Source organism: Taudactylus pleione, unplaced genomic scaffold, assembly GCF_031769625.1.
Source record: "Taudactylus pleione unplaced genomic scaffold, aTauple2 ptg000454l, whole genome shotgun sequence".
NCBI lineage: Eukaryota > Metazoa > Chordata > Amphibia > Anura > Myobatrachidae > Taudactylus > Taudactylus pleione.
In genome coordinates this window covers 13,380,112-13,400,337 of record NW_028284856.1, presented here as the reverse complement: position 1 = coordinate 13,400,337, position 20,226 = coordinate 13,380,112, and the positions used below count along the sequence as shown (strand labels likewise).

The following is a 20,226-nucleotide window of genomic DNA, read 5'->3' as shown; positions in this document are numbered from 1 at the left end:
ACTAGATCTCTGTAAAAGTGGGTGCTATCAGACAGAGTTCTGCTCAAAGCTTTCCAACAACCACCGAATCATCAGATATTTTCAGTACAATTCAAAACCAGTAGAAACAAAAGAAGCAGAAAAATATATTCAGGTTATAAGAATACAAGTCTCAGAAAGTCTAGAAAGATATTTTGGTAGGAAAACTGAATGAGCGAGAGGTCATCCTGGTTTCTACCTATTCACCAAACTCTAGACAATTGGTATTTTTTAAGAAATTGTATAGAAATGTTCAAAAGGCTGTTAAAGTATCTATAATGATTATGGGAGATTTCAATATTGTTACCAATTCTAACGGGGCTATCCAAATAGTCCTGAAGCCGGCACTTATCAGGGATTTTGTTTCGCCTGCCTCAAGGAGGAGAAAACATATCCCCGTTGAGAAGGTGTTTTTCTCCCGATCGCGGCAGAGAAAATACATAGGTCCGCGACTTTTCGTGGATCCTATGTACTTTCCTGATAAAAACAAAAAAATTCATAAACTGGGTTTAATTGGATAGCACTTTACAAAAAAAAAAAAAAAAAAAACGGTGAAAAATACCCAAACATCATAAAAAAAAAAATCCCCCGTTTTTTACGGCCAAAAATTTTTCGGCGCTAATTGGATACCCGCCTAAGATGGAACTCTCATCCACATTTTTAAGTCCTAGTCCACATCGAAGATATGTTCCTTCGCTCTCCTTTCAGTATATGGCCTGTTGACGTGTGGCAAGTTGTTTGCACTCTGCAACCAGACATGGCACTGCTACATTTATATCTCCCTAACATCCCTAAAGAGCATACATGTTTTGGGAAATATACTTATGGCCACCAGACAGCAATAGCTCAATGCTGGTAACAGCCCTTATCCCATGTTATTAACATGATAATCTCTAAAATTCATCACCACTTTAAAATGGAGACATTGGATTGTCCTTATCCTACTGTACATCTGCTTCCTTCTTCATAATTAAGTGGTACACTTGGCATATTTAGGTTACAGAAGGTCCCGGTAAACACTTAACCCGTTGGAGTCTAAGTTTATTGTCTAGGTGCTGAATAATTTCTTCCCTAATCACCATAATGTTGATACAGACAATGACTTTTTTCGCTATTTGTTTATTACCCTACCAGTTTATTTAGCCGGATTATATCTGCTCGTAGTATTTTTTTTTCTCTTCTTCAGGGTCCATAGGGATCCACAGGGATACCATGGTGTGTGTGGTTGGAGCTAACCGGGCACCAAACAGTCAAAAGCTTTAGCTGCCAGGATGCACCGGTCCTCCTCCACATATACCCCGCCCCCAGCCAAAAGGCAGACAGTTTCTCATTTTGTGCAAACAGGGCAGGTCGCACCTTTAGACAAGGGGACTGCATTAAGCAGCCCCAAGCTTTAATGTTTATTATTTCTAAGGGGTTTTTTTATTTCTATTTCTGAGCAAACAGCGCTGGGCGTCTTAATGGGCACCAACTAACCCCTCTGGTGCCGCAACACCAATGAACGGTCCGTTGAGTACAGCGGGCACCAGCAGGGCTCAGCTAGCCGCTCCAATGGAGGACCCAGGGCTGCAGCCGGACAAACGGGGAAGACAGGTAAGGCGATTCATCGCTTGTTTATGCAGTCCTTAACTCCGGATGTGGAGACCAGAAGAGGACGCTGTGGTGGGGGAGTCTGGGTCATCCGCACCCCCACTGGACCACCGGGGCAGTTTAAATCTGGCGTCGAAGATCATTGTAAGGCCAGCGGCACCCGGCGGTTGATATAGCAGATGGGATGTAAGCTCTCCCCCGGCAGCCCCTCCCCCAGCCCAGAGCGCATCCCTCATAAGAGGTTTCCCACCTCCGAGATGCTCCTCCTCACCCTCCTCCCTATAGGAGACTCTCAGCAGCCATTACTCAGGGCTTTGCTGAAGCTACAGGTCTCAGGAGATTCGGGTCCAGTCTCCCTGTATGCCTCTCTCCGGGGCCAGGTTATACAGCGCTCAATCCTACCAGCCTATTAAGGCTTGAGTAGTTGATTCAGTGCCCAGTGCAAGTATATTTATATGCATTGTATGTGACTTGTGCTACCTCTGCTGCTGTGATATACAGTCTTAACTTTCTGTCAGTTATATCTATCCCTGATGCTCTTTCTTAACCCTCAACTACCAGGTGTATAGAAGGTTCATTATTACTTCACATTTACCTGTATTTGTGAAGGGTGTCACATTGCATTACTAGATACAATATGATGTGTTCCTCCCTCCTGATTGTATCCCACACCCAGCACCGTAACCCTTTTTATTTTCTGTAACTGTTTATTATCTGAAATTCAATAAAAATTTAATTTTCAACAGCCAATTAGGTGGAGAGGATGACTGAACAAAATATGAGGCCTTGACCATGTGATGCGTTTCTTAATTTTATTCCATACATGATTCAGAAATGGATTCTCAGGGTCCTAATGACCCATCAACCATGGCCATCTCTAGAAACCCATGAAAAAGCAGATTTCAAATTCTGAAATTTGCAGAACACTAATTAGTAACAATTTATTTAGGATCAGGTCCTTAAGTACAGCACTCCTTAAACATACTTACGGCTTAAAACGTGAATGTCCAAAATAGGTCTTCAAGCAAGCTATTTGTTCTTCGCTTGGTTCAGGTACTAATGGATCTATTCAATGACAAATAAACAAAAGAAATAATAAGAATAAAAATGCTTCCTTATAGAATATCAAATTATAATTTCCACTATGCAAAGCTGAATCATCCAGGTAAGCATTTCAATTATGTTTTGTCACCAAGTTAGAGGCATATTTAACTACAAACCCATTAAATATAAGCGTTTAAAACCCAATCCTTTAATTCCTTTAGCACCATGAAAAAACTATTTTAACATTTACAAAATGTTTTAGATTTTTAAAATCTGTATGCAAGCAAACTACCACTTCTGTTCTTACCCCAATCATCATCTTCCTCTTCTTCTATACCTTCATCTTCATCCTCATCTATAGCATTAGACAAATGTTTACAATCAGTTGGGACCATTTGTAGAGGTTTTGCTCCAAAGTCACGCTCTGGGCTGTTGTCTAGTTCATTCACAGCCTGCAATAATTAGTAACCGATACATGTGAGTTTCTATGACTACACAAAATGTTGTACTTATTTAAGTAGGCCTAAAAGTGTGGACATTAATGATGCATAAAAATGTGAAGTGGTCTAAGACTAGCGAATGTGATGTGTAAAAGTGATTATAAAATAGAAAGTAATAGAGGAAAATATATGGAAATGAATGGAGTTTATTCATTTTACAAAAAGAAACTACAATACTAAGCATACAAAACGAGTCTGAAATAAAACCCAATTTATTGAACACACAAATTTTGGTGAGCTACGAGAACCATTTAGTCACCGCAATGAAACAATTTGCTTCTGCAAAGCATTCTTAAAACAAGTGAAGAAATAGGTTTTATTTTTCAAAAGAAACATTCCTGCATGTAGAAGGAAAAAAACCTTTGTTATACTACTGTACTTGAATTATCAAGGAGACCATAATGAAAAATAAACCTCACTCTTTTACATGAAATACAGTTACTTAACTTACAGAGGACCTGATGTCTGAAAAGAGAGCATACAATACATAAACACGTGTCAATTACAGTGTGGTAAACCTGTATATTGCTTTTGTATTCACCTTTCTACTGCATATGGACAGCTATAAATATTTATAAATGTTTTTCCTGTTAATAAAAAGGTTCTTTTGTGTGTTTCTTGCTATCAGTTTGGGATCACTACAGGCTTCTCCAAAGCATTTAACTTGCAGTAAGTGCAAAGAACAATACATAAAAATACAACGCATCATAACATAACAAACGGGTTTGGAGTCAATGACTTGTATTTTCAGACATGCATTATACTATCCTGAAAAATGTTAGTAAAATGCATGAAATTAAAAGGCAGCGGGAGGGATATCTTAATTATAGTGAGCATCCCATGCACTCACACATTATTGGCATCTCTGAGCTAGCCAACTCAATATATTCTTGGGTGTTCCTTATTCAGTTAAAGTAACTATGAAGAAACATTGTAGAATATTATTGTTTTGCTGCTTTTTTTTTTAACCAATGTAATGCACTAGTTGTGTTTACATATATTTTCTTTTTCATCAGTTAAAACTTTAGACAAATATGAATAATTAAAGCTATGCAAAATAGAATCATAAATATACTGTATATATATTTTTTTAATAAAAAAAAATGCACCTTGATCATTTGAGCCCCACATGTTTCATCAGGTACATTTACATAAGACAGGTCAGATTCATCATCAAAGCCATAAAAGTCCTGTAATATACAAAATGTTATAAGTATTGTTTAAGAAGTTTTACAAAATGTAGGAAACAGGTGTATTTCACCAAGGCTGCTGTAGATTAGGAAATGGCAGGGTGAGAAAAGATGAAATATGAGATAAAAAATACTCAAGGGGGGTCCAGTTTCTCCGACACCTAGCAACCACCGACATGGCAGATTTTTCTTGCGCCCATAGAGGTAACATTTACAATGCTAGATTATCATAAGTAGCTGTAATGTGCACCACGCCGTTAAATAAATAGCCCCCTCCACGGAATCTTAAAGAATATTAGGACTGCTAACATGAAGCCTCGCACAAAATCATTTCTACAGGTCCCTTGACGTCTTGTTCCTGCCCATCATAGCTCAGCTTGTTTTTGCTTGCAATTTGCACAGTAACATACAGTCTTATACATGTGAATATATCATGTTGGCAGGAGAGCTGCAGACATTGCATGGTCATCTTCACTCCTGTCATACAACTTTTTTTTTTTTTTTTTAAAGGCAGAGCTAAGCAGCGGAGGTGGGGGAGTGCACTCAATAAGTCGACAGTCAAAATGTTGACAGTTAATGTATTAACGTGATAAGTTGACACGGAACATGTCGACAACTGAAATGTCGAAATTCTGCAGAATGTCAATATTAGGGTTAGGCACTAGGTGTTGGGTCAAGGTTAGGCTAAAATATCAAACCGGCGCGTGATATTACAACAAAATGTAATATTTACCTTTGAAAGCTATAATTCATCAGTATCTATTTTTTCATCACATTTATATTAGCCAAATATCAGAAGATACCCTATGATATCCCAGCAATAGAATAACAGCATTAGAAAACCAGTGTTGCTACTTAGGGATATGTAGTAACACACACACACAAAAAAAAAAAAAAAACATAAAATAGTGTAATAAACAAAAAGGACACACAGAAGCTAGCAGTAGTACCAGTAGTGGAACTGTAGACTACTTTTATGAGACCATAATAGTAAACACTTTCTATTTTGTTATGTAAATACGTTTTACAAGTTCTTTTGTAAATGCATATGACACTTGAAATCATTGCAGTCACACCATACCCATCCGGTTGCAATGTAGTCTAAAAATGTGGCCTCTGAAAGCCCATAATTGTTGTTTCCAGCCCTTGAATTGGAGATTTCTTGTTATATGCCTCATTTACAGTGTAGTGGATAAATGGCGGGTACTGATTCATATCGCTCCAAACGGGATGTAGTCGGCATCCAGGCGGTCAGGATGCCGGCTGTCAGGATCCCAACTCCAGAATCCTGACCGCTGGCATCTCGACAGTAAGAATTAGGGTTAGGTTTAGGGACTAGGTGGAGGGTTATGGGAAGACTGCAGGGGTGGGGGGCTTAGTGTTAGGCTGCAGGAAGAAAGGGTTTGTTTGCGGGAGGGGAGGGTTAGGGGAAGGCTGCAGGAAAGGTGGGTTAGGGGGAGGGTTAGGGTTAGTATACTTATAAAATTCTGTCTGGATTCTGTCGGGATGCCTCTATCGGCATCCTGACTGCCAGAAACCCTTACGCAACCTGGTTCCAACATTACATTTTTACATGTACAAAGCTTATGTTTTAGGAAAAGCTGCTCTGGCTGTGGTTCTAACAATAGATGTTCGGAATGCTGAACACAGTGTTTAAAAGCACTAAAATGCCAGGAATCATTTACGCTGGTGTAAAAAATTATAAAGTGAGTTATTTGTTTTTAGAGTTTACTATTTTTGTTTTTTTGGTATACAGGGATTACGTTTGATTTCTTTCATCTGTTTTCATATAATGTAAGAAAATTGTTTTCCTTCAGCATATGTACAAAAACTGCCCCATTCCATTGACAGCAAGCCAAATTAAAATTCATGCACACACTGCGTCTTTATAGTTCATTGCTTATGTGTCCATATTTCCCTAGAACAATCTTTTATTCCTCTCAGAGTTGAATCTCTCTGTAGCCCACAAAACTTCTTCCAGCTGCACCTAACCTCAGAAATTCTCTCATTCTACAACTGAACCTAAATCTACACTTAATTAAAATCAATATATGTACCCTTGCCTATGCCAGTATCACTTATGTCTTAAACCAGTACCTTATAACAAAAAACTAGATTTGTATGCCTTGATACCAATCCTAATGTTCCAATACTGCTGCCCATTTTGTATAGTTTATTTCCTGTAGCTATGTAAAATGTTGTAGCATTGTATATCACCATATAAACAAACTTCCAAATCCATATATAGAAGTATGAACAGAAGATATTGGGCATGTAGAAATATAAAAGGAAGGCAAAGGACATCAGCAAATCTCTGTTTGAGCTTTATTAGAGAAGAGCAGCTAAACTATTCACCACATTTTTTAATCATAAGCTGAACATACGGCCTGAACAGGAAAATAATCGGGCCTAATAATAAGCATTACACATGTATATAACAATAAGATCTTCCAAGTTCTAAATGTTGTAGACAACAAAGCACTGTCTTTGACAGCAGCACTGTCTAAGTGCTTTTGTATGGGGGAGCCGCATTAGACATATGCATATCCACATTTAGCCTTGGACAAACATTTAGGGGAGGGCCAGATTTAGACATAAATGCAAAGTACACTTACATTACAGTAAGATATGTGAAACTAGAAACCTACAGTATAAACATGACCAGTGTGGCCGCCGTCATCATCATCATCAACTGAAAACTTGCATCAGCCCTAAATGATGCACATGAAAGGTAGATTTTAAAAATATGTGCAAACCAATATTTGATGCATCTATAAAGGGCATGACTGACTGACATTGTACTGAAATTACATATGAACTATCCTGTCACTCCTCTCCAAAAGCACAAAACGTTTAAATGAAAATACGATTGTAAGTACATGTCAAAAACAAATGTGGGGCCAAATATAATTGGGCGAGAGTTTAGAAAATGTTAGAGAAAATTCTCACATTTTTAAACTCAGCCAAAGTAATAAAGTCACAGAACAGGCAAACTTGCATGTTATTCAGACTCAAAAATCTCTCATCCAGGTGTTTCCGGTTTTGAAAATACAACTCGATCACTGTATTAGTGTGAGAGTTTTACTGCTAAACTCTCACATTTTCTAAACTCTCACCGTATTACATTTCGCCCGTGAACTACATTTTTTTTACACGTGCAAATGGACTCTAAATCAGAGCTTTCCGGTCATCTGTTATGGAGAGACATGCAATTCTATTTATAAACACTCAAATATTAAATTGCATTCAGCATACAAACTGTAGTTGTCCATATGTTGTAATATAGAGGATCTAGGACAAACAGTACGCATATACAGTCAGGTGCATAAATATTGAGACATTGACAGAATTTTCATATTTTGGCTTCTATTCACCACCACAATGGCTTTGAAATGAAACAAACAAGATGTGCTTTAACTGCAGACTTTCAGATTTAATTTGAGGGTAATTACATCCAAATCAGGTGAATGGTGTAGGAATTACAACGGTTTCTATATGTGCCTCCCACTTTTTAAGGGGCCAAAAGTAATGGGACTATCAACTCAAAAGCTATTTCATGGACAGGTGTGGGCTATTCCCTCGTTATTTCATTATCAATTAAGCAGGTGAAAGATCTGGAGTTGATTCTAGGTGTGACATTTGCAATCAGTTGCTGTCGACTCTCAATATGAGATCCAAAGAGCTGTCACTATCAGTGAAGCAAGCCAACATTAGGCTGAAAAATCAAAACAAACCCATCAGAGATAGCAAAAACATTAGGTGTGGCCAAATCAACTGTTTGGAACATTCTTAAAAAGAAAGAACGCACCGGAGAGCTCAGCAACACCAAAAGACCCAGAAGACCACGGAAAACAACTGTGGTGGATGACAGAAGAATTAGTTCCCTGGTGAAGAGAAACCCCTTCACAACAGTTGGCCAAATCGAGGCGGTAGGTGTAGAAGTGTCAAAGTCAACAATCAAGAGAAGACTTCACAAGAGTGAATATAGAGGGTTCACCACAAGATGTAAACCATTGGTGAGCCACAAAAACAGGAAGACCAGATTAGAGTTTGCCAAACAACATCTAAAAAAAGTCATTACAGTTCTGGAACAACATCCTATGGACAGATGAGACAAAGATCAACTTGTACCAGAGTGATGGGAAGAGAAGAGTATGGAGAAGGAAAGGAACTGCTCATGATCCAAAACATACCACCTCATCAGTGAAGCATGGTGGTGGTAGTGTCATGGCGTGGGCATGTATAGCTGCCAATGGAACTTGGTCCCTTGTATTTATTGATGATGTGACTGCTGACAAAAGCAGCAGAATGAATTCTGAAGTGTTTTGGGCAATATTATATGCTCATATTCAGTCAAATGCTTCAGAACTCATTGGACAGCGCTTCACAGTGCAGATGGACAATGACCCGAAGCATACTGCAAAAGCAACCAAAGAGTTTTTTTAAGGCTAAACAGTGGAATGTTATGCAATGGCCAAGTCAATCCCCTGACCTGAATCCGATTGAGCATGCATTTCACTTGATGAAGACAAAACTGAAGGGAAAATGCCCCAAGAACAAGCAGGAACTGAAGACATTTGCAGTAGAGGCCTGGCAGAGCATCACCAGGGATGAAACCCAGCGTCTGGTGATGTCTATGCGTTCCAGACTTCAGGCTGTAATTACCTGCAAAGGATTTGCAACAAAGTATTCAAAAGTGAAAGTTAGATTTAGGATTGTTTAGTTTGTCCCATTACTTTAGGCCCCTTAAAAAGTGGGAGGCACATATAGAAACCGTTGTAATTCCTACACCGTTTACACTGATTTGGATGTAATTACCCTCAAATTAAATCTGAAGGTCTGCAGTTAAAGCACATCTTGTTTGTTTCATTTCAAAGCCATTGTGGTGGTGAATAGAGGCCAAAATATGAAAATTCTGTCAATGTCCCAATATTTATGCACCTGACTGTACATGAATCTATATAACAATCTCCTAAGGTCTGTCCTGTCACCAGCATACATACACTATAAGAGCCAGGGTGCACACCACATACTCCTCCAATGGCTCCCCCTGCTAGAGCAACAGGACAGACCTAAGCTTACCTGGGGAGTAAAAGGACCCACTTGGAATGGGGCAAAGTGGGACAGAGCTGAGAGGAAGGGGTGGGGGCAGAACAGGAAAGAGCATGGGACAGAGAGGGTGGGGCAGAAATGAGATGGGGAGGAATGGGACAGCAGTGGACAGAGGGAGTTGGGATAGGGCGGAGCAGCAGACAGGAGGGGCGCAGCAGTGGGCATACTGAGGTGACAAGGGTCCATTTACTAGTTATATTATTACTGTATTAGGTATTTTATATATGACACCCAGCATAATTACATAAATTCATTCAGCACTTCGCGCAACACCAAATTTTCCTGAGACTATTCCGGTTTATATGAGTACTGAAATACCCCCAAACTTTAACTGGAAAGCAGCAGATGCACAAAATCATCCATCCCATTTTACTCTATAAAACCAGTAGCGCAGAACTTGCATGCCACTTTTTATAGGCTGAAGCACAAAATAAAAAAAAGACACTGGCGCCATAACACTCAACAGTTTGACCATATAAAATGGATTGTTTCAGGTTTAAAAATTAAAAGAAAATAAAAAAGCGAACACTTTACCTCATCATTCATCTTACTTTCCTCAATGGCTTCTTGCTCGATCATGTTAAGTTCATCTTCACTGATCCCCAAGGTCATGAAAAAGTCTTCATCTCGTTTTGCATTCGGTAAAGTTTGGCTGTCTTCATTAGGTTTGCTATTCAGGTCATCTTTTCTCTTTGTTGAGTGGTCCCCATGATCAGACAGACATGCTTCAGCCTGGTCAGTGCCATTCGTCACACCATCGCTCATCTGTTCTGATTCATTCTTCTGCTCTTTGGAGGCCTCTAAGACTATGCTTCTTAAATCTTCCAGATTCTCAGAAACATTTGTAAGAATATTGGCAGCTCTGTGAAATAATACATTCAGGACGTGTAAGTTTCTTTCAAAAATGGTCTGAAATACATGTATATGGCATTTAATCAGTGAGCCGTTTTAATGCTTTCATTACCTTAATATAAGTAATCATTTTAGATTTGGGGGAGGACTTTGCATTCCTATTATCCAGTGCATTAAACTTTTCCATACAACAAAACAAAGAAAATCTATTGGGATGCGCTGACACAAGAGCAGCTGGTGTAGGGATAGTCACACCCTATCAAATCAAACACTATAAAACACACAAAAACCAGCGCTAAAAAAGATGGACGGTTAATCTTTAGACAATAAAAATTACATATATTTATAAAATGCCAAGAAATATGCAGCACATGATAAATGAATATCCAGCACTCTTAATATCTGAATTCCACAAAGATAGCATATACGGTGTTAAAAACTTATATACAGATCAATTTGCACTTTGGATGCTAAATACTGTGTTGAAACCAATTGTACCGACAATTTCTATGGCTGCTTGAAATCTCAAAGCTTTGGATACAGTGGAAGGAGTCCTAGGTCCTATATATCTTTTCCAATAGACAGTATAAGAGATTTTGTTTTAATATAATTAAAACTTTTCCATCTAGTATCGAACATCTGAAAGCCAATGCCAATACTTTTAATCATTTCGGCAGCAAAGTGGTAGAATCAAATTTTCAGAAAAGAGCAGTTTCCACCCAAATGAAGATACTGCTTAGAATACTTTTTAAAATCTTTGTTTCATTTAGCTTTTACACACAACAACATTTTAACATATACATCAGCATACAATAACTGACAATAATGCTGCTGCTCCTCCTATGTCTTTCAGTGACTTCCTAAGCAGGCTTTGAACAATATATAACATCTAAACGATATGAATAAGAAATCTGGGTAGCCATAAAGCACTTTGAAGAAAATGAATCATCAGTAATTATGATTTTCTGTTCCTCCATTCAATAGGCCATGGCAGCCCTTAGCATTAGAAGTACACAAGCAATACAATAGGGAGGGCCACAAGAACAACGTGATCTAATCAAACATGTACTTCAGTGACTGTGTGGATAACATGTCTTCAAAACTAAGGGGGAATTCAATTAGCCCTGATAATTTTTCGGGTGGATAAAACGGGACTTACCGCACTTTTTTCCCTACAGGCAATTCAATTAAAGCTTGTTTTATCTGCCAGATATATTACCCGTTTTCCGACAAATGCATATAGCATCTGTGATATGTTCACGGACCCATGTGTTTTCTCTGCCGGCTTCCTGATAACACCTTCATTATAGGGGATTTTTTTTTCGCCTGCTGAACTCCTGAAGATAAATCCCCGATAAGGGCTGCCAGCGGCTGCGCTTTTGTGGTAATTGAATAGCCCCTGGAGAATCAATATTCGCAAATAACTTTTGTTCTCCAGCCTACATTACTACGGCTAATTAAATTCCCCCCCTACAAATCAGAAAAGGACAATGGGCCTGACTCAGAGTTGAACACTATGTCGATGTTCACGTATTTGAGTGATTATCAGTGGTTTGTGCAAGCGTCACAGCCACATTGCGCACACGCTGTGAATGAACTGCGATCGCGCTCGCTGTGAGGATTCACACAACTGATTGACAGGAAGAGACTTTCTTTTGGGTGGTTACTGGGAGTTTTGGCCAAGGCGTGTCGGGGCCGTTTACTGGGCGTGTACTGGCCAGCGTCTGCAATCGCGCATGCACAGAACAAAGCTCCAGCACTCAGTTACCACGGCCATTGTGAGTGACCACAGATTAATTTGAGGAGTCAATATTTTACGGATCCGCATACAATGCTGCATTTGTGTACGCAGTTGCAGGCAGCTACGAGGGCTCCGGTGGGCGGCTAAGTAAAAAAATCTACCACCTGATGCATTTACATATTTTAGCAATCTCTAAGATGCAAAATTTGCAAATGCGTTTGCATTAGTGTACAACTCTGAATCAGGCCCAATATAACCAGGGGATACTGGCTAGAGAAGCTATGGGTACACTTTCATCATGCTTCCTTACAAAGTTCTGCTACCGAGGGCTGGGCCCTCTTTGACCAAGATGATGCCTTTGCCAGAGTAGTTGCATGCCTGTATGATCTGATTAATCTACAAATGCCTTGTTCGATAGGGGCATTCACAATCATAAACAAATAGTTCAATAGTCTTAAAAAAAAAATCCCGGGACAAATGCCCAGTAATTGCCCTCACTAAATAAAATCTTTCTTCAAAAAGTATACCAACTGCTGATAGATACTACTCTCCTGGAATAACTTGCACCTGGCTTAAGTAATCAGCTACGATGTGTCCACATATATCTATCCTCTGTGCGCTACAAGTCGCGCCACACAACGCGGGAGCTCCATGCGATTAGGTAGCGTGCAATTTTTTTACCTTGAATGCGTCTTATTTGCATAGTGATGTGAACAGTTAGCACAAGCAGCTTCTGCTGATTAAAATTATATCCAGCATACCTATTGTTCTGTGAGCGACTGTGGGTGTATCTAAATGCGAAATGCTATGTTACAGTGTTACAGCCGCTGACACTGTAATTTAGCACTTCACAAGCAGTTACACCCGCAGACGCTCACAGAACATAGGCATGCTGCAAATCATTTTAATTAGCAGAAGCTGCTTGTGCTATCTATTCACATGGCGTGACTAGAAGTAGCGTTCCCGCTAGGCTGTTTCAGCGGGGCGCGGCGCCCTGCCCTCCTTCTGGAGGGCAAAAAGCACCCTACCCTCCAGGAGGAGCGCAAAAAGCGCCCTGTCCGCACAGCCTGCGGGTGACGTCTTCACCCGCGGAACGCAGTGTCCCGCGGGTGGAGAAATGGGCGGTGACCCGGTCACCGCCGGAGAATAGACGCCGGGCGCATGCGCCCGGCAACTATTCTCCCTTTCTGCAGCGCTTGGGGGCTGCCTGGCGTGTCCGTAAGTGCCGGGCACGCACCCAAGTATGACAAAAAGGGGACGCGTCTTATACACGCGCCCCCTTTTCATGACCACGCCCCCTTTTCAGGCGCGCACACAAGGTTGCCTTCTCTAGCTCCGGCGCCTTGCCTGCCGCCGGAGCTAGAGTGAACACTATAGAAGGGCTGTTTAGCGTGCAAGGAGGCTAGATGTATGAGGACACCTCTGTACTACATGGAAATCTTTCTTGTGTTAATTTCTTATGATGACAGTAATCATTGTGGGGTCCTTTGATTTTTCTTTTCACGTTTAGGGAGGAATTCATTACAAGAGTTAAACTACTGCTGGTAATAACTGGAGGCAGCCTCGGGCTTTAACGTCCGGGACTATTTAATTAGCCTCCCAAATACACCAGACAACTGTGTTAACGTCTGTTAAAAGACCGTGTTAACGGGCTTTGACACTGATAACCGGGCGTTGACACACCGAATCCGTGAAAAGTTCACAAATTTGTGTTAATTGTGCTATTTTTGGGTGATCACAGCCAGTTAACGGGGATTTATTTTTTTCCCCCCGTTAAGTGGGACTAATAGAATAGCCCACGGTGATCAATTAGCCTACAGTAAATTACCACGGCTAATTGAATCTCCCCCTTAGTCTTGAAGGGCTGAAAATGTTGTCTAGAGGTAGATGGAACATACTATTTTATTTCCTTCCATTGTTTGCATTTCTATATTACTGATTTAATGAGGGAGTCTAAAATTAATTGGACCTTCATGCTTGTGGCAATCAATTACATTTCCATCCAGTGGATTTCTGTATCATGATATCCAGTATTTCTCCAAAAGAAAATTATATTTGAAAGGGAGGTTAGCCAAGATAATTTTAGATTGGGCATCAGCTGTTCATGTGTATAACCAGAGGGCTCTTCTGGCAACTTCTGTTGATGCCATAGATCTTGTGGAAAAAGCAATGATGTCTGTGTAAGCTTAATATAGAAATTCAACTCCTTTTTGTAGAATCCCCACACTTAACAGGTATTGCCTATTTACAGATGTGTTCTCAACAATGTTGCTCAAGTTGTGGCAAATAGTTCCTTTCGGCATGCCAGGTCCTGGGCGACTCGACCACGCTGAACAGCTTTTCACTCAAAATGTGCATCTTATATGCACAAATAAAACTACTGGAAGCAACAAAACTGTTTTGCTAGTGTATGCAGACCACTGTGATGTGCAACATTTGGACTCCGATGCGAATAGCCGCAGCTTTCCACACACCACGTTCCATTGTTCTAAATATGTGACTTTGTACGTGTGTTAAAAAAATTCCTGTGCTGTTAAGTTGCAGCCTAGTGTCTCTAGTATGCTGTGTGCAGTTTCTCTCTGCACCTGTGATGTGTATAAGTTACACTACTCCTCTGGGAGCATATCAGTCTCACCAGGCATCTTGCACCATATGGCGTATAGATACTTGTTGTAAGAGGACACATCTGTACCTTCACCTCCATACAGAGTGTATCCTACCATATTCCACGGAGGATATGGTGATACTGAATTATAATGTGGTTCCTAGAGGAAATTATATGTCTAGTAGACATGCCTGCTATGGCTACATTTACTTTAGGAACTTGACTGCATTTCAGTATATCGCTATCACCAATGTATACATGTGTTCTGTCTCTAAAAATTAGACGTTTTTCCACCTGTCCCCATTCCTTATGGATTAGATCCTTTAACACCTGATGTGCTGAGAAGCGGTCATTGTGTCTGTACCCCTCAAAAAGAGATCGTTGTGCTGATATGGACATTATTCTATGAGTTATCCTCATCAATGGATGTTTCGGTTATCAAAATATTCCCCATTAGCCAAAGTTTTTTAGCTGTTTCTTCAAATTTACCTCTCATCACAACTACTGAAATCTCCCACTGTACATGAGGAATCCTTTGTTAACATAGAATATCTATAGTCTACACCCAAGTTTGTAAGAGATCTTGTTCGTTTCGTTCCATATTGAATATAAAAAGATGTTCTATAGTGACCATTCCCTCATCCATGCAAGAGCAGCTTTACATGTTAAGGAGGCAGATTTCTCTCTAGTCTGGGAATTGTATTTGTTACAGAAAAAAAACCTGTTCATTCTCAGTAGAATACCTTCCATTACAAAGCGCACAGATCTTATTTTGAGGTGTCTTGCTCTCCTCTTTCTTCCCAATAAGTTCTGTACTCAAAGCATATTGGGGTACCCAGACTAGACAGCCTGTTCTTGCCTTGTAGCATCAGTAGGTGCGTCACTGCACCAATGACAAGGTAAGTCTCTCTAATACAGAAAAAACAAACTCCTATGTGACCTACCTAGCTTAGACAAAAGAAACAAAGACACAAGGGATGAGAAGGAGCCGCTACATCATGTACCATCCTGGGCATATTATTTAGACATAACTGATGAGAGATAATCCATTGTAAGGGCTGAGTATTAAAAGGGGAATGGGAAGAGCTTCCTACAGATGAACTAATGCTAAACTGCATTATCTATTTAGCTGATGACATCTCCAATAAGAATTACAATAGTTCCACAGTGTTATCCCCCCAAACATCAAAGTCTGATACTATGTTAGATGCCAGCAAAGCTGGGTACACACTGATAAATATATATCGCCCCGTTCAATTGAACAGGTGATATATCTATAGTCCATTGCCGGGTGTGTACAGTGGATATGTCTGTGAACGATTTTGTTCACAGACATATCCGATCTGCTGTGCAGCAAAGCCGATGGCCGACATATCTGAAAAATATATCGGTCAACTGCTGGTGTGTACAGGCGACCCGCCTATCGCCCGTACACATTCTGCAGGGACCCGGCGGTGACAGCCCAGTTAAACTGTCAAGCCTGGTGCATTGGGCAGACGTCAGCAGGTCGACCCAGTGTGTACCCAGCTTAAGTGGGGATTTTTTTCCCATTAGGATTAAACTTCAGAACAAAGTCTACAAGTATAATGGATGTGCTATCAGTACACTTCACACTTTCAGAAGAATTGTGATTACTGAAGACCAAAGGTCTCTTACAGGTATAAAATATTGAAATCTCTGAAAACATTTCCTTTGTATACTTTACATTAATATATTTTACCCACATTTCACCATATTTTTATCCAAAGTCTCATACCTATGCTAAGAATATATTAGAACACATATTAGTAATCAATTCTATACAATCAATTTATGACCCTGTAATGCTCAAAGTATGGGCATGTAAGAGTGTGAATTGGATTGAAAAAAATAAAAATGATTTGTAAATATGATAATGGCATTGATCTGCTGAGAGTGTGCATCTCATGCACTAATTTAAAATTCATCTTCTGGCTAAATGAAACTGTAAGTCCCTGAAATAGAACATCTTATTATAGCAACCAACCGTAGCTTTATTGTTTAGTAGAAAACACACAATGTACTTTTAAAATACAATGTATTATGCACTGAACTGAACTCAAGTAGGTTGCTCAATAATGTTTAATTATATCAAGTACTGCCAAGCCTTTTACACAGCAATTTCCTGATCACTAGCACTAGTCAGGTCACTTAATATCTACATCCATGACACATGAAATACATTTATGTAGTATGCAATTTTTAGGAATCTTCAAATTAAAGATGGGAGTGGTTCGGTTTTGACTTTGTTCTTTTCAACAAATTAGCGCAATTTCAGATTTATTTTATTGGCTATCCAAAGGATGTGAGAGGCAAATAGCAAATAAGATGCCCTTTTTGAGATCAGACATAACCGAGTGAAACAGAAACACTCCTCTCTACTTAAAAGAGATATAATCAGGATCCAGACGGTCAGAATTCCGACACATTCTGGCGGTAAGCATTGGGGTTAAGGGGAGGCTTAGGGTTAGGTTGCGCAAGGGGAGTGATAGGGTTAGGCTGCGGGAGGGGAGGCTTAGGGTAAGGGTTTAAATACTTACCTAATCTGTCAAGATTTTGACCGTCGGGATCCCATACCCAACCCCTTCAAATAGCAGCCTCTACCAGACAGCATATTAATATTTAAATGTTCAGTCTATCATAAAAATATAATAAAAAACATCCTCTTCTTTAAACTATGAGTCATTTTAGTAGGCAATTTAGGAAACTTCTATGGGGTATGGTAAGCTAGGTCACTTAATACCAGTGAGTATCTTTTCCATTCAAATGTAAAATTGAATATTAAAGATCTCTTTGGTTTTAAGATCATTAACTGAAAAAACTGAATAATACCTACTTGTGGAAGCCAAGGAATGAAGGCTGGGAGGAGAGGTTAACAATTTACTGTTCATAGAGCGTATGTCAGTGACAAAAAAATAAATCAATGACTGCCTCATTCAGAGATGTATACAAACCCAATTTGCATACATCTCCGATGGCCTGCGCATGCGCGGGCCTCCGTTTGCGAGTTCGCTTGCAGTGTTTCTAAGCCGCAGCCTGATTGACAGGCCAATATAAGTAGTAATACTGCTTGTCCAGTGAAATAGGAGCTGACCTCCAGCTGGTAAAATACCAGAATCAAAAAACAAGAATAGAATATACTGAGAGCGCAAACAGCTGTATTAAACAATTTAATATATAGCCATATGACTACATAAATAATAATGAGACGCAAAAACATACAAGCTGAATAGATCCGCTAATTTTTCACTTTGCTAGATAATAGACTCCTCACAATGCCAGATGCAAAATGCAATGAATATACCAGTGGTCGCCAACCTTAATTGAGTTATGAGCTACTTTAGTAAAATGAAACCTCCAGAAGAGCTACTAAAATTGTAGAAAAAAAATCTGGCTAATAACCGAACAATTGAAGGTCATTTAATGAAAATGTAAAAAAAATGTTTCATAGAAGACAACAATACATTTAATTATTACAGTGATATTGTTGTAGTTTGTAAATAAAATGTAAGCACAGTCACATTTCACTGTTAATTACCATATCCAAGGAGGTACGTGCAGTAGAGGGGTAAAAGACACGGTTTAGTCAGGGCTGGGCGAGAGTCACTCGCTCTGCCGTAGCGTAGACGCCGTGGGTGGAACCACAGGGAAGCAAGTCAGGTGATTGCTGTAGAAGCTGCAGCAATAACCTGACGGGCTTCCCTATGATGTCGACACCAAGGGGGAGCACACGTCAGAGGTCACTTCCTCCTAGTTTACTCGGCAGTACTGCAGCTAGGTGAGCTACCAAAATTAAGACCGTGAGCTACAGGTTGAAGACTACTGGAATAAACAATGTAACAGAATGTAGTAATATGTTGAGGGGGTAGCAGATTGTGGCAGTTTAGCTGCACTGTTGAACTAATGAGTAATTCCTTAGGAAACAGCTGTAATTCAAACAGGTGCACACTAGAGTCTGTAATTATACAGCCCCTCAAATAGATGGCTAGAATTGTGATATCACATACAGTCTTGTAAAATCATTTAAAAAGCAACAGATAAACAGCGGTCCCCTGAATTTTGCCGTCTCTAAGTTTGATGTTCCACACTACTAGCGCTCGTTTAGCATAGGCTTGTGTGTGTGTATCTGTTATTTTATTTTTAATCATTTTATGGATAGGTTTCTCATTAGTTACACAGTGCAGCTAAACTACTTCAATTGTATATTGTCATATGGCTATATATTAAATCTGTTTGCGCTCCCAGTATATTTTATTCTTGTTCTTTGATTGACAGGCTGCGGCCATTTGGAGGCGGTAAGGTGGTGGCACTGGCCTACATTCCCGGAAATGAAGGGGGTGTCGCCACTGTTTTCTAGAAGTGCTGAAACCAGGATATGCGTCGGAAGACACAGATTTCCTGGCCTCAGCTACGCAGGTAAGACAGCCAATTTGAGTAGTTTTTGGCTCTCTCAGAAGGTCCATGCTGGAATCATCACAGATCATGCTCGCGATGGTGATCCAATGCTGCATCTTCAGATGAAGGACTCTGATCAGTGATGCTGTTAGGATGCATCTTTTCTCCTCAGACGACTCCTGCTGCATTAGCATATTTCTACATCGCTGCTGCGTGCAAAGACATGACATGAAAGCGTAACACAGATTTTTACTATGCAACCAAAACTTTCTAATTCCAGTCTGAGAAAGTGGGAATGGATGTGTACACAGCAAATCCATTGTATGGGTAATCAATGGCCACTTTATAACATACACCTGCTCTTAACTAATCAGCCAATTGTGTGGCAGAAACTCATTGCATTAAAACATGCAGACCTGGTCATGATGTTCAGTTTTTGTACAGAACAAGCATCAGAATGGTGAAGAGTTAGGATATAACTGACTTTGGCACCAACGATTCAATGATTCCATGTTCAGACAGGGTGGTCTGAGTCACTCAAACTGCTTATCTGCTGGGATTTTCACAAACAATAGCCTTGAGAGATTACAGAGAATGGTAGGCAAAACAATAAAAATCATATATCAAATCTTGGAGAGAGAAAAAGTGGAGAAGCTGCCTATAGCAACCAATCAGCTTCTATCATTTTACAAGCAGAAGAAGTAAAGTTAGGAGCGGATTGTGCCATAAGTGTGTAGCGGCACAGGAGACGGACGTGATTATGGAGATGAAGCAAAGCAAAGGGTCTGATGTATGTTGAACAGGGCAAGAGGGAAAGTTTCTTGATACAAGTTTTGAGATGCATGAATTTGGGAGGGGGGCGGTACTGAAGGATTCTGCTGGAGTAATTTCTGGTACAAATGACAAGAGGGAGATTGGATGGGAGGTTGCTACACTCCCTTTTGTACAAAAATACAAATAAGTACAAACAGGGAGTCTTCGCATTACACATCTTGGTTACAATAGAGCAAGGTGTAAAAACAGAATGATTACCTTTGTGCCTCTCTGAAGTTACTAGGGACATGTTCCACCAGTTCAAGAAACTCTTGTGACAGAGCAATTAACTTATCCTTCACTGCAGCAGTCCCAGCAAATGCCCCTGTAATACACATAGGGATAAAA

At 39.9% G+C, this 20,226-nt stretch overlaps 1 protein-coding gene across 1 annotated transcript in view; it reads right to left on the bottom strand.

Moving 5' to 3' along the window:
• The window catches only part of WRN (WRN RecQ like helicase), a 138,373-nt gene that overhangs the window by 102,051 nt on the left and 16,096 nt on the right, over positions 1–20,226 (bottom strand). The window contains exons 8-12 of the mRNA XM_088448395.1: positions 20,098–20,203; positions 9,989–10,316; positions 4,262–4,342; positions 2,960–3,104; positions 2,598–2,673 (exon numbers count right to left, since the gene is read on the bottom strand). Of these exons, the coding sequence (XP_088304521.1) occupies positions 2,598–2,673; positions 2,960–3,104; positions 4,262–4,342; positions 9,989–10,316; positions 20,098–20,203 (736 nt within the window). The remainder of the gene's footprint in view (positions 1–2,597; positions 2,674–2,959; positions 3,105–4,261; positions 4,343–9,988; positions 10,317–20,097; positions 20,204–20,226) is intronic.